The sequence below is a fragment of the Hyperolius riggenbachi genome, chromosome 3 (assembly GCF_040937935.1).
Source record: "Hyperolius riggenbachi isolate aHypRig1 chromosome 3, aHypRig1.pri, whole genome shotgun sequence".
Taxonomy (NCBI): Eukaryota; Metazoa; Chordata; class Amphibia; order Anura; family Hyperoliidae; genus Hyperolius; species Hyperolius riggenbachi.
Window position 1 is genome coordinate 517,956,419 of NC_090648.1, and position 16,256 is coordinate 517,972,674.

Consider the following 16,256-nt stretch of genomic DNA (forward strand, 5'->3'; position numbering starts at 1 on the left):
TCCATAGACGGGTCATTACAGCTCTGTTATTGCATATAAAAGGTATCCAGCAGAGACAGACTACTGTTTGGGGTCACAGACCCTTTCACAAACTGCATGAGCCAGTTCACAGAAGCAGTGAATTCTGTATTTCCATCCTGTGAGATGGCGCTAGGGCACACTAGGAAGAAACATGCAGAACGTGGCAGAGATGGACTCCAGTAGAAGAAGTTTAGTTCATATTTTATTAATTTGACAAAAGTCACGAGGTAACCAGTATTTTGCATCCATCTCTGAGCCAATAACAGAATGAGCCTTTATGTTGTTTACTGCTGTATTCAAGAAAGCTGTATTAAGGTGGACATTCCAAGCTGACCTCCCATGGTCCAGTCTCTGCAGAGTCATGTGACTCCACTATTCCAGTCCTAGCTCAGCCGGTGACTTCTCTTTCTTGTCCCGCAGAAGCCCCGCTATGAGATTCGCTGGAAGGTGATCGAGTCGGTCAGCTCTGACGGCCATGAGTACATCTACGTGGACCCTCTGCAGCTCCCCTACGACTCCAGCTGGGAGATATCCAGAGACAAGCTGGTTCTAGGTAATACTATACATATGACACTTCATGGCACTCCAGCCAAGCAGCTAAATGTGACACTATGCAGCCGTGACCTGTTCTGTTCAGTAGTCCCGGGGCAGGAGGCGGGACACCTTATTATCACAGGGAGGGGGGCAGGAGGCGGGACACCTTATTATCACAGGGAGGGGGGCAGGAGGCGGGGCACCTTATTATCACAGGGAGGGGGGCAGGAGGCGGGGCACCTTATTATCACAGGGAGGGGGGCAGGAGGCGGGGCACCTTATTATCACGGGGAGGGGGCAGGAGGCGGGGCACCTTATTATCACGGGGAGGGGGCAGGAGGCGGGGCACCTTGTCATCACGGGGGAGGGGGAGGAGGCGGGCACCTTATTATCATGGGGAGGAGGCGGGACACCTTATTATCACAGGGAGGGGGCAGGAGGCGGAACACCTTATTATCACGGGGAGGGGGGCAGTAGGCGGGCACCTGGTCATCACGGGGGAGGGGGAGGAGGCGGGGCACCTTATTATCATGGGGAGGGGGGGGAGGCGGGGCACCTTATCATGGGGAGGGGGGAGGAGGCGGGGCACCTTATCACAGGGAGGGGGCAGGAGGCGGAACACTTTATTATCACGGGAAGGGGGGCAGGAGGCGGGGCACCTTGTCATCACAGGGGAGGGGGCGTGAGGCGGGGCACCTTATCATCACAGCAGGGTGGAGACATCTGGGAGGGGGGAGGTTGTTGTGTTCAGTAGTCACGGAGGCAGGATAACTCTGATTAGCAGTGTCTTCCCTCCACTTTCCTAGCCAGCCACCAGAACAGGAACCACCAACCCACAACAGTCTAGATAATCTTATCCAGTACTACAAGTAAAACAGTGACATCTACAGGCCAGCTATAAGAACACCACATGGCCCTGCTGTGGGAAGGAACACACACAGCGTACACCAGTGCAACCTAAAGGAGATCCCTACAGTCCTGGGCTACTGTCCTAGTTACACTGCTGCATCTATGGTGAGGAATGAGGGTATAATAATTTACACATGCCACATTACTCTAGCCCAGGCATGGGCAAACTCGGCCCTCCAGCTGTTACGGAACTACAAGTCCCACAATGCATTTGCCTTTATGAGTCATGACTGTGGCTGTCAGACTCCTGCAATGCATCGTGGGACTTGTAGTTCCTTAACAGTTGGAGGGCCAAGTTTGCCCATGCCTGGCCTAGACTGAGATGGCCATAGACGTGACCCTGCGGTGTGAGTGATATGAAGGCTGCTATATTTATTTCCTTTTAGACAATACCAGTTGTCTGGCCGTCCTGCTGATCTTAGTTCTGGCCCCAGTAGAGTCTGAGTCACAACCCTGAAACAAGCATGTGGCTAATTCACCTGATCTGCATGCTTGTTCAGGTGCTATGGCTAAAAGCATTAGAGGCAGAGGAGCAGCAGGGCTGCCAGGCAATCTGCATTGTAGAAAATGAACATGGCAGCCTCCATATGTCTCTGACCTTTGGTTCTCTCTAGGGACTTCCTTGGCTAAGAAGATAGTGTGAGTACAGGAGCCTCCTGGCTGAAAGATCCGTCTTTCCTGAAGTCCAATGCCTGACTCACTCCCAAGAGCATTGTTCCCCTGATCACTCCGCCCACCAGAGGCTGCCCTGTTCTGCACCATGCACCGCCCCTCCTCCACACGCCATAGCAGCACACCGCTAATCTCTAGGCAAGTGACACCTCTGTACAGCACTTGTACTAACCCTAACCCTGACATAAGGGATTAAGGCGTCCATTCATCAAGCATTACCGCCAGTGGTGCTCGGATAGCCCAATCACCAATTAGAGTGATCACCAGTTTGACTTCGCCCACTTACAAATTGACTCGCGATTACAGTCACGAGTAGAAAGGGATATCCGACTCGAGTTTGGTTTTGAGTCAAATAACCGCATGTAATCACCAATCACAAGTCGGTATTCGTGATTAAAAACCCGCCGACTCTAACGGTTAATAGCAAAGCTCCCTTACATGCAAGAAGCAGCACAATTTGCCAGATATGTGAAGAAGAACAGTGAGAACAAGGGGAATTTTTTTTTAAAAAGACAAAATTGATAAAATATACATTTAAATGCGGTAAATACATTAACTGTCATTTACCGCATTCCAATGTATACTTTTTTCCTTTGAAACTTGAAAAGGTCTTTTTGAAAAAATAATGTCCTCTTGTTTCACCTTTCCATTGTTCTTCTTCACATATCTGGCATATTTGGTGTTTCTAGCATGTAAGGGGGCTTTGCTATTAACCGCTAAAGTTGGCGGGTTTTTAATCGTGAATACCGACTTGTGATTACGAGCCGGTATCAGACATCTCCACACTGCTCTGCTGTTACCAATCAGCTCTTTGTGAATTAAAGCATAGTATTTCCGTAAATTATCAAACTTCTACCGCACCTGTGAAAATATGGATGAATTAGCAAAAAAGTAAAAAGTCGCAGAGAGCTCTGTCTTCTGAAGCTTGCTATCTCAACTGTCAGTTGCTGTATGTTCTTTTTCTCTCCAGAGGACAAGTCAATAGTTCACTGGCCTGCTCTGTAAAATCATTTAGAATGCTGAGTAGTGTGTGAACTGCAAATATTAGAGAATGATGCAAAGTTATAAAAAACACTATATAACTGAAACTAAAAATATGAGAATATTTTCTTTGCTACTAATGCTCTAGTAATTATCTGTACTGCACAACCAATTCATTATATCACCATTTTTATTTTATTTTTTGCTTCATAGTTACATAGTTACATAGTTATTTTGGTTGAAAAAAGACATACGTCCATTGAGTTCAACCAGTGTCTCTTTAACTACTTGCTGCACGCCATGCAGTACATTCACCGCCCTGCAAAGTTCACAGGATGGACCAGGGCCGTGAATACAAGTCTGCAGTGGCGTGCAGCCAACGCTCGCTCCCGTTCGCCCACGCGCCGCCATTACCGCCTCTTAGCAGGGAGGTTAATGAATGGGACCGCAATTCCCATTCATAAATCTAAGTCCCCGATTTAGTGAATACCCTACGAGACACCGGTGTAATGTCTGATTGCGCTGCCCGGAAGCTCCTCGCACACTGAGTAGCACAAATGCTGGTTCCGGGGCTGGAGGTGTAATGTCTGATCGCGCTGCCCGGAAGCTCCCCTCCACACTGAGTAGCACACATGCTGGTTTCGGGGCTGGAGGTGTAATGTCTGATCGCGCTGCCCGGAAGCTCCTCCCACACTGAGTAGCAGTCATGCTGGTTCCGGGGCTGGAGGTGTAATGTCTGATCGCGCTGCTCGGAAGCTCCCCTCCACACTGAGTAGCACACATGCTGGTTTCGGGGCTGGAGGTGTAATGTCTGATCGCGCTGCCCGGAAGCTCCCCTCCACACTGAGTAGCACACATGCTGGTTTTGGGGCTGGAGGTGTAATGTCTGATCTCGCTGCCCGGAAGCTCCTCCCACACTGAGTAGCATGCATGCGCAGTGTGAAGTTAATTATGCTGCTGATGGTAACATAATAAATATCTCCGCTTCCACACATCCTACACTCTTCAAATTTTCAGGGTAGGGTGGGGAACCCCCGAACTACCTCTATGCCAAATTGCAGCCCCCGAGCCCCGCTGGTTCAGGAGATAGATTAGAGAACCCTATCTCGGTAACCAGTGGGTCTCGGGGGCTGCAATTTGGTATAGAGGTAGTTCGGGGGATCCCCTCCCTACCCTGAAAATTTGAGGTGTGTAGGATGTGTGGAAGTGGAGATATCTATTATGTTACCATCAGCAGCATTATGAAATAGTAACTGTGGCCGTACAGTCTCCTACTGCGCATGCGGGGCAGCGCTAATCCACAGGCAGCGTAATCAGACACAACACCGGCATTCATTGTATCTTCCTGTTGTTACACGGCTACGCATTACTTCCCATTCACGTGCTTATGTAGGTGAATCAGAAATAATGAATGAGGAGATCTTGTGGCCAAATAGTAAATTACACCAAAATTCATTTTTATTTAATAAAAATCCCCACACTGACTTACTTATATAATTAACTATTTCCCTCCCACACCCTCCCATAGTACCCAATTTTTTTATATGGGGGGGGGGATTTACATAAACAAACTAAATATATATATATATATATATATACATATATATATATATATATATATATATATATATATATATATATATATATATATAGCCTTAGGGACTGAACTTTTTTTAAAATGTATGTCAAGGTGGTATATTACTATTAATTTTTAATTTATGGGCCTTTAATCAGTGATGGACACAACACTGAAAAAAATGCACCTTTATTTCCAAATAAGATATTGTCACCATACATTGTACTAGCAGTACAAAACATATAATGGCGCTCACGGATCACAACATATACAATATAAATGCTATTACAAGCAAACAAGTTAGTTTGAGAAGAGCTGGCCGAACACCAATGTCATCAGGTGGAGCGCTCCCTACTTTCTGTGAAAAACTAAGCATAAATTGTAACATATATGGGTATAAGCGCTCTAATGGAACAGTCTTCCCTGCATTTAGCGGTAATTCAACTTGCACTTGACACACAGGGGCAGGAATGTGTCATAAACACCACTCCCCCCCCCCCCCCCCCCCCGCAATATGAAAGGACTCACCGGATCCGCTGGCCAGAATGGGCCCGTCAGCGCAGTAGGGGTATAGGCCATCCTCAGCCACCTCGGCAACCTCAGCTGGGCACTTGTACTCCGGTTTGGGTGTCACCTTCTTTCAGCTGTTCCTGGAGACAGTTTCCTGATGAAGCAGGCTTGGACTGTACTACGTGTGAAGTCTTCCCTTGTAGTAGAACGCAGAATTTCTCTTTCCTTTTTCTCCCATTTATCTGCTGCTTCTGATTCTGCTCTGCACTTGGTGGGCATCTATGGAAGCCCTGTCAGGACTATCTCTCCATTAGATGTCCCGGGACAAACGGGCAAATAAAATGTGCGGCTTTTATCCACAGTAGAACGATTTATTTTTACACTATAATGGCCAAAAACTGAGAAATAATGCATTTTTTTTCAATTTCTTTCTTATTATTCATGTTAAAATTTAGGATAAAATAATTCTTAGCATACTGTACCTCCCAAATAAAGCCTAATTGGTGGCGAGAAAAACAAGATATAGATCATTACGCTGTGATAAGTAGTAATTAAGTTATTGGCAAAAGAAAGGGAGGAGCGCTGTCAGGTGACAATTGCTCTAGTCCACAAGGGGAAAAATCCTCAGTCATCAAGTGGTTAATGTTCTTAACTAGTTCTGAACTGACGCAGTAGGAATCCAGCAGGTGGTGCTGCTGCTCTGACTGGACGTAGATTCAACATCCTGCTGAATCACGCATCCCTACCTTTACCGCCGATACCACGAATCGCTCCATTTTCTCCCTACCGTATTACACTCAACCTGCCGTCTATAAGACGGCAGAGCTCTGTGAGTCAGCCAGGAGCCTGTTTCATTGGCTGCTGACCTTGTCTTCACTGTAAGCCAATCCCATTGGCTTACATTGATTGACAGGGTCAGGAGCCAATAAAAAAGCGGCACCTGACCGACGCACAGCGCTCTACCATCAAAGGGACGGCAGAGGGAGGGACCTGAGGCGGGGCAAAATGGAGTGACTGACGGGAGAGGTGGATTATTGCGGCTGTTTACCGTACCAGCAGTCTCTGGTCCTCAAAGAGGCACTATGGCGAAAAATATAAAATATGTGCAAACATAGACAAATAAAAAGTTTCCAGAGTAAAATGAGCCATAAATGACTTTTGTGTATAATGGGCTGATATACTGTAATATGCTATGTCGTTGTGTATAATGGGCTGATATACTGTAATATGCTATGTCGTTGTGTAGAATGGGCTGATATACTGTAATATGCTATGTCGTTGTGTATAATGGGCTGATATACTGTAATATGCTATGTCGTTGTGTAGAATGGGCTGATATACTGTAATATGCTATGTCGTTGTGTAGAATGGGCTGATATACTGTAATATGCTATGTCGTTGTGTATAATGGGCTGATATACTGTAATATGCTATGTCGTTGTGTAGAATGGGCTGATATACTGTAATATGCTATGTCGTTGTGTATAATGGGCTGATATACTGTAATATGCTATGTCGTTGTGTATAATGGGCTGATATACTGTAATATGCTATGTCGTTGTGTATAATGGGCTGATATACTGTAATATGCTATGTCGTTGTGTATAATGGGCTGATATACTGTAATATGCTATGTCGTTGTGTATAATGGGCTGATATACTGTAATATGCTATGTCGTTGTGTAGAATGGGCTGATATGCTGTAATATGCTATGTCGTTGTGTATAATGGGCTGATATACTGTACCATGCTATGTCGTTGTGTATAATGGGCTGATATTCTGTAATATGCTATGTCGTTGTGTATAATGGGCTGATATACTGTAATATGCTATGTCGTTGTGTAGAATGGGCTGATATTCTGTAATATGCTATGTCGTTGTGTAGAATGGGCTAATATACTGTAATATGCTATGTCGTTGTGTATAATGGGCTGATATACTGTAATATGCTATGTCGTTGTGTAGAATGGGCTGATATACTGTAATATGCTATGTCGTTGTGTATAATGGGCTGATATTCTGTAATATGCTATGTCGTTGTGTAGAATGGGCTGATATACTGTAATATGCTATGTCGTTGTGTATAATGGGCTGATATTCTGTAATATGCTATGTCGTTGTGTATAATGGGCTGATATACTGTAATATGCTATGTCGTTGTGTAGAATGGGCTGATATACTGTAATATGCTATGTCGTTGTGTATAATGGGCTGATATTCTGTAATATGCTATGTCGTTGTGTAGAATGGGCTGATATACTGTAATATGCTATGTCGTTGTGTAGAATGGGCTGATATACTGTAATATGCTATGTCGTTGTGTAGAATGGGCTAATATACTGTAATATGCTATGTCGTTGTGTATAATGGGCTGATATACTGTAATATGCTATGTCGTTGTGTAGAATGGGCTAATATACTGTAATATGCTATGTCGTTGTGTATAATGGGCTGATATACTGTAATATGCTATGTCGTTGTGTAGAATGGGCTGATATACTGTAATATGCTATGTCGTTGTGTATAATGGGCTGATATTCTGTAATATGCTATGTCGTTGTGTAGAATGGGCTGATATACTGTAATATGCTATGTCGTTGTGTATAATGGGCTGATATTCTGTAATATGCTATGTCGTTGTGTATAATGGGCTGATATACTGTAATATGCTATGTCGTTGTGTAGAATGGGCTGATATACTGTAATATGCTATGTCGTTGTGTATAATGGGCTGATATTCTGTAATATGCTATGTCGTTGTGTAGAATGGGCTGATATACTGTAATATGCTATGTCGTTGTGTAGAATGGGCTGATATACTGTAATATGCTATGTCGTTGTGTATAATGGGCTGATATTCTGTAATATGCTATGTCGTTGTGTAGAATGGGCTGATATACTGTAATATGCTATGTCGTTGTGTAGAATGGGCTGATATACTGTAATATGCTATGTCGTTGTGTAGAATGGGCTGATATACTGTAATATGCTATGTCGTTGTGTATAATGGGCTGATATTCTGTAATATGCTATGTCGTTGTGTATAATGGGCTGATATACTGTAATATGCTATGTCGTTGTGTATAATGGGCTGATATACTGTAATATGCTATGTCGTTGTGTAGAATGGGCTGATATTCTGTAATATGCTATGTCGTTGTGTATAATGGGCTGATATTCTGTAATATGCTATGTCGTTGTGTATAATGGGCTGATATTCTGTACCATGCTATGTCGTTGTGTATAATGGGCTGATATACTGTAATATGCTATGTCGTTGTGTAGAATGTACTGATATTCTGTAATATGCTATGTCGTTGTGTATAATGGGCTGATATACTGTAATATGCTATGTCGTTGTGTATAATGGGCTGATATTCTGTAATATGCTATGTCGTTGTGTATAATGGGCTGATATTCTGTACCATGCTATGTCGTTGTGTATAATGGGCTGATATACTGTAATATGCTATGTCGTTGTGTATAATGGGCTGATATACTGTAATATGCTATGTCGTTGTGTAGAATGGGCTGATATACTGTAATATGCTATGTCGTTGTGTATAATGGGCTGATATACTGTAATATGCTATGTCGTTGTGTAGAATGGGCTGATATTCTGTAATATGCTATGTCATTGTGTATAATGGGCTGATATACTGTAATATGCTATGTCGTTGTGTATAATGGGCTGATATTCTGTAATATGCTATGTCGTTGTGTAGAATGGGCTGATATACTGTAATATGCTATGTCGTTGTGTATAATGGGCTGATATACTGTAATATGCTATGTCGTTGTGTATAATGGGCTGATATACTGTAATATGCTATGTCGTTGTGTATAATGGGCTGATATACTGTAATATGCTATGTCGTTGTGTATAATGGGCTGATATACTGTAATATGCTATGTCGTTGTGTATAATGGGCTGATATACTGTAATATGCTATGTCGTTGTGTATAATGGGCTGATATTCTGTACCATGCTATGTCGTTGTGTATAATGGGCTGATATTCTGTAATATGCTATGTCGTTGTGTATAATGGGCTGATATACTGTAATATGCTATGTCGTTGTGTAGAATGTACTGATATACTGTAATATGCTATGTCGTTGTGTATAATGGGCTGATATACTGTAATATGCTATGTCGTTGTGTATAATGGGCTGATATACTGTAATATGCTATGTCGTTGTGTAGAATGTACTGATATACTGTAATATGCTATGTCGTTGTGTAGAATGGGCTGATATTCTGTAATATGCTATGTCATTGTGTATAATGGGCTGATATACTGTAATATGCTATGTCGTTGTGTATAATGGGCTGATATTCTGTAATATGCTATGTCGTTGTGTATAATGGGCTGATATACTGTACCATGCTATGTCGTTGTGTATAATGGGCTGATATTCTGTAATATGCTATGTCGTTGTGTATAATGGGCTGATATACTGTAATATGCTATGTCGTTGTGTAGAATGGGCTGATATTCTGTAATATGCTATGTCATTGTGTATAATGGGCTGATATACTGTAGGGGGTCGGCTTATACTCGAGTATATACGGTAATAATCTATGTCATTGTGTACTATGATCAGGCGCTGTATAAACTAATCTCGCGCACCTCTTGTTTTCAGGTCGCACCCTCGGCTCTGGCGCCTTTGGAAGAGTGGTAGAAGCCACGGCACACGGCTTAGGCCACGCCCAGTCCACCACCAAAGTGGCCGTGAAGATGCTGAAGTGTGAGTTGTGTTTGAACATCTTTCTAGAGCTTGCCACACACAGGATGGGCCAACGTGTAACGACACGATTCACACAACTTATCTCAGGAAATACCTCACTTATTATTCACCTCCTAGTCCTCAACTATAAGGAGAGATGGTTCAAGAGATACACAGATCAGGGCTTCTATGCCAATAACTTTTCTCCTAAGTTTTCTCCTAGGATATACTGTCACACCATGGCCCATATGCCCATAGGCAATTCACACTTTCTCCTAGGATATACTGTCACACCATGGCCCATATGCCCATAGGCAATTCACGCTTTCTCCTAGGATATACTGTCACACCATGGCCCATATGCCCATAGGCAATTCACACTTTCTTCTAGGAGATACATTTTCATCTCCTCTTTAGAATGACTTTTCAGCACTTTGCAACTCAAAAAGTACAAAAAAGTAGGTGAAAAGTAATACCAAAATTATTTGGAGTATTTTTTTGTTTGCTGGTGGTTTAAAAGGCATTTTATTGACAAGTTGTGACAGTATCACCCAGGGAAAACACAGGAGAAAGGTGAATTTAATAGGGGTCCATGGCCCAGTTGCAAATAACTATGTTATGGTCAGGGTCGGACTGGGACACTGGCGGCCCACCAAAGAAATTTCAACCTGGGGAACACACATCCCATGATTGTGGTGAAAAAGGGGCGTGACCATGCACTGGAAGGTGGGCGTGGTCATGATGTATTATGGACAGGGCCAAATGTACATGATCTTAGCAGCATTGTAATTCAGAGACACTGCTGCCCAGCAAAACTTTGCATAGAGTCCCCTACTTCAATGTAAAGTAATGTCCTACTTTGCAGAGGTTGCAACTGCATCGGGGCCCTTGGGCCAGAGGGGCCCTGAAGGGCCCTCCCTCAATTACAGTATTACCTCTCTATTGGTCCTGTGCTCATAATAATCACTTCGATAGATACTTTGAACAGTGGTAATCATTCCCCTTCTTGCACCTCTGACACTGTAGTTGCCATTGGCAGGTTTTGGTGCGCCTAATCAATTGTTATGTATAGAGTGCTTGGGGGCCCCATTCTAAAACTTGCATCGGGGCCCACAGCTCCTTACTTACGCCACTGCTCTCAGCATGAGTGATTACAGCACTGAGAAGAGAATTTTTGTGCTGGATTGGAGCTCTGTCATACAAGGAAGGGGGGGGGGGCACCAGAGACCTGGAGGCGTGGCCCACCGAGGGAAAAAACTGTACTACTGTGGCCCAGTCCGACCCTGGTTATGGTATGTCTATGTCTATGGTATGACTATAGTATGGTATGTCTATGGTATGGTATGTCTATGGTATGACTATAGTATGGTATGTCTATGGTATGTCTATGGTATGGTATGTCTATGGTATGGTATGTTATGTCTATGGTATGTCTATGGTATGGTATGTTATGTCTATGGTATGTCTATGGTATGGTATGTCTATGGTATGGTATGACTATGGTATGGTATGACTATAGTATGGTATGTCTATGGTATGGTATGTCTATGGTATGGTATGTTATGTCTATGGTATGTCTATGGTATGGTATGTTATGTCTATGGTATGTCTATGGTATGGTATGTCTATGGTATGGTATGTTATGTCTATGGTATGTCTATGGTATGGTATGTTATGTCTATGGTATGTCTATGGTATGGTATGTCTATGGTATGGTATGGTCAGGGCCGGCCCTAGACTTTTTGCCGCCTCAGGCAAACTTAGAAAAAATTGCTCCCCCCCAGCCGTGGGTGCGGTGGGGCCGGCCTCCGAGCTGGAGGGGTAGCGGGCAGAAGGGGGGTATTGGGCCTAGTGGTGGGGAGGGGGGTCGGATCCCCCCTCCCTCACCTGGGTCCCCTGATCTGCGCTCCACCTCCAGCTTTAAATGGTTACATAACAGCCGATAGTAAGAGGTAACGGGCGGGGATCACTCACCTCTTCCGGTTCCAGCGTGCGCTCCATTAACGTCACTTCTTGCAACGCTGTCAACTTACAATACAGTGGGCGGCGTTGCAGGAAGTGACATCAGTGGAGCGCACGCTGGAACCGGAATAGGTGAGTGATCCACACCCGTCCCTCTTACTATCGGCTGCTATGTAACCCCTTAAATCTGGAGGTGGAGCGCAGATCGGGGTACCCAGGCGAGGGAGGGGGGGATACGACCCCCCTCCCCGCCGCTAGGCCCAATACCCCCTTTCTGCCTGCTACCGCTCCAGCTCGGTGGCCGCCCTCCCCCCCCCCCCCCTCCGCACCCACGGACAGGCGGTTGCCACCCTCCTAGAAGTGCCGCCTGAGGCAAAAGTTTCACCCCGCCTCATGAGCGGGCCGGCCCTGGGTATGGTATGTCTATGGTATGGTATGTCTATGGTATGGTATGTCTATGGTATGGTATGGTATGTCTATGGTATGGTATGTCTATGGTATGGTCTGTGTAGGGTATGGTATGTCTATGGTATGGTATGTCTATGGTATGTCTATGGTATGTCTATGGTATGGTATGTCTATGGTATGGTATGTCTATGGTATGTCTATGGTATGGTATGTCTATGGTATGGTATGTCTATGGTATGTCTATGGTATGGTATGACTATGGTATGGTATGTCTATGGTATGGTATGTCTATGGTATGTCTATGGTATGGTATGACTATGGTATGGTATGACTATGGTATAATATGAGTATGGTATGGTATGTCTATGGTATGGTATGTGTATGGTATGGTATGTCTATGGTATGGTATGACTATGGTATGATATGAGTATGGTATGGTATGTTATGTCTATGGTATGTCTATGGTATGGTATGTCTATGGTATGGTATGTTATGTCTATGGTATGTCTATGTCTATGCTATGGTATGTCTATGGTATGTCTATGGTATGGTATGTTATGTCTATGGTATGTCTATGGTATGGTATGACTATGGTATGGTATGACTATGGTATGGTATGACTATGGTATGGTATGACTATGGTATGATATGAGTATGGTATGGTATGTTATGTCTATGGTATGTCTATGGTATGGTATGTTATGTCTATGGTATGGTATGTTATGTCTATGGTATGTCTATGTCTATGCTATGGTATGTCTATGGTATGGAATGTCTATGGTATGGTATGGAATGTCTATGGTATGGTATATCTGCGGTATGGTATGTCTATGGTATGGTATATCTATACTCTATGGTATGGTATATCTGTGGTATGGTATGTTTATGGTATGGTATTTCTATACTCTATGGTATGTCTATGGTACGATATGTCTATGGTATGGTATGGTATGTCTATGGTATGGTATGTCTATGGTATGGTATGGTATGGTATTTCTATACTCTATGGTATGGTATATCTGTGGTATGGTATGGCATACATATTTACACACACTGATGTCTTGTTACAGCGACTGCCAGCAGCAGTGAGAAGCAAGCCCTCATGTCTGAGCTGAAGATCATGAGCCATCTGGGGCCACACCTAAACATTGTCAACCTGCTAGCAGCATGTACCAAAGGGGGTAAGACCTGCTATACACACTGCATACATGGGGGGGCAGTGCACAAAACAATACATACATCGCATGCCTCCTCACAGACAATAATACTGAGAATGTAGTAGCAGCAGCAGCAGCAGCAGTTTAAAGTTCCTGTAGTGAACTAAAAGAGGAACTGCACTGAAAATAATGTAATGAATAAACATTTTTTTTCTTATTTCTTATTTCTTTATTTAGTCAGTGTTTGGCCATTGTAAAATCTTTCCTCTCCCTGATTTACATTCTAACATTTATCACAGGCAGCAACATTGTTAGTGCTTTCAGGTGATCTCTGTGGAATGTTTGTTTGCTGAGAGTTCCAAAGCCAGTATAAATGCCCTGGGAGAAAAATCCCAGCTATCTGAGCAGCCTAGGCTGTGACATCACTGGGAGGGTGGGTCTACATACCAATATAGTGCTATATATAGCTATAGGAAGTGTTTCTGATGCTGAAACCAGGATGAATTAATGTAAAAGTGGATATCCTGCATACTTGACTCTTTGATTATTTCACATTCTACTGTACAGTGCTGCCCATAATTATTCATACCCCTGGCAAATTCTGACTTAAACTTACTTTTATTTAACCAGAAAGTAATTGTTTGATGGGAAATGACATAGGCGTCTCCCAAAAGATAATACGATGATGTACAAGAGGCATTATTGTGGGAAAAACTTTTCTCAGCTTTTATTTACATTGGAACAAAAAGTCTCCAGTCCAAAATTATTCACACCCTTCTCAATAATCAAAAAAAACGCCTTTATTGGCTACTACAGCTTCCTATAACTGCAGACCAGCTTTTTGCATGTCTCCACAGGTATTTTTGCCCATTCATCTTTAGCAATGAGCTCCAAATCTTTCAGGTTGGAGGGTCTTCTTGCCATCACCCTGATCTTTAGCTCCCTCCACAGATTCTCAATTGGATTCAAGTCAGGACTCTGGCTGGGTTACTCCAATAACGTTAATGTTGTTGTCTGCTAACCATTTCTTCACCACTTTTGCTGTGTGTTTTGGGTCATTGTCATACTGTCTACTGGTGCCCAAGGCCACGTTTCTCTGCAGACTGCCTGATGTTGTCGTTGAGAATCCTCTTTTTTCATGGTGGGCGTTTACTGTGATTAGGTTTACAGATTCATTGGCTGAAAAACACCCCCAAAGCATTAGGTTCCCACCACCATGTTTGACAGTGGTAAATCCAGAAGGTCCGCACACTCATATGTAGACCAAGTCTGCTGTTTTATTCAAAAAACGTAACACAATTCCATTCCATAACCAACGATTCGTTTCGGGGCCCAGAGGGGTCCCTTTTGTCAAGGTAAACACACAGAATGGTAACGGGGTTACCTTGACAAAGGGGACCCCTCGGGGTTCCCACAAAAAGAATCGTTGGTTATGGAATGGAATTGTGTCACCTTTTTTGAATAAAACAGCAGACTTGGTCTACATATGAGTGTGCGGACCTTCTGGATTTATCATTGACTGTTACTCAGGTTCACAGTGGTGTGCGGTTCCTCCTCGGATGTTTGACAGTGGGGATGGTGTTCTTTGGGTTGAAGGCTTCTCCTGTTTTATGCCAAATGAAGGAAATATCATTGTGACCAAACAATACAATTTTTGTTTCATCTGACCATAACACACAAGACCAGAAGTCTTCTTCTTTGTCCAGATGAGCATTTGCAAAGGCCAAGCGAGCTTTTGTGTGCCTTATCTGGAGAAGTGGCGTCCTCCTTGTTCTGCATCCGTGGAACCCGGCAGTGTGCAGTGTTCATTGGATTGTCTGCCTTGAGACATTACCACCAGCAGAGCCCAGATTCACCAGGATGGCCTTGGTGGTGATCCTTGGATTCTTTTTCACCTCTCTCACTATCCTCCTGGCCAGCACAGGTGTCACTTTTGGCTTCCGGCCACGTCCTCTGAGATTTCCCACAGTGCGGAACATTTTTTAATCATACTTTGAACTATAGCCACTGTAACTTGAAAACATTTAGAAAACGGCCTTGTAGCCCTTTCCTGACTAGTGAGCAGCCACAATGTGCAGCTGCAGGTCCTCACTGAGCTCCTTTGTCTTAGCCATGACTGTCCACAAACCAACTGCAGAAAGCTGCTGTTTCTCACCTGTTGAGTGGAATAAAACAGCTGTTCCCAATTAATCAGGGTAATTACCGTATTTCGCGCCGTATAAGATGCTCCGGAATATAAGACGCACCCAAGTTTGGAGGGCAAAAACCAGGGAAAAAAAAAATACTAAACCTGGTGCGTCCATATTCCAGGAGCGTCTTGTAAATGTCCTTCTATATGTCCTCATGTGTGCTCCTGTGCTTTCCATATCCCCATGTGTCCTTCTGTGTGTCCTCCTGTGCCCCCCATGTGTCCTCCTGTGCCCCCCATGTGTCCTGTGTGTCCTCCTGTGCCGCCCATGTGTCCTGTGTGTCCTCATGTGCCCCCCATGTGTCCTGTGTGTCCTTCTGTGCCCCCTCATGTGTGCTTCTGTGCCCTCCATATGTCCTCCTGTGACCCCCAATGTGTCCTCATTTGCCCCTCATGTCGCCTCTGTGCCCCCATATGTCCTCCTGTGGCCCCCAATGTGTCCTCCTGTGGCCCCCAATGTGTCCTCCTGTTGCCCCCAATGTGTCCTCCTGTGGCCCCCAATGTGTCCTCCCGTGGCCCCCAATGTGTCTCACTTGCCCCTCATGTCGCCTCTGTCCCCCCATGTGTCCTCCTGTGCCCCCCTGCCTTCCTCCCTCCCTCCCGCCCGC

The 16,256-nt window shown here is 44.2% G+C and overlaps 1 protein-coding gene across 1 annotated transcript in view; it reads left to right on the forward strand.

Moving 5' to 3' along the window:
* The window catches only part of PDGFRB (platelet derived growth factor receptor beta), a 302,725-nt gene that overhangs the window by 235,744 nt on the left and 50,725 nt on the right, over nucleotides 1-16,256 (forward strand). Inside the window, exons 13-15 of the mRNA XM_068278422.1 lie at nucleotides 442-574; nucleotides 9,850-9,954; nucleotides 13,374-13,484. Coding sequence (XP_068134523.1) covers nucleotides 442-574; nucleotides 9,850-9,954; nucleotides 13,374-13,484 — 349 coding nt within the window. The remainder of the gene's footprint in view (nucleotides 1-441; nucleotides 575-9,849; nucleotides 9,955-13,373; nucleotides 13,485-16,256) is intronic.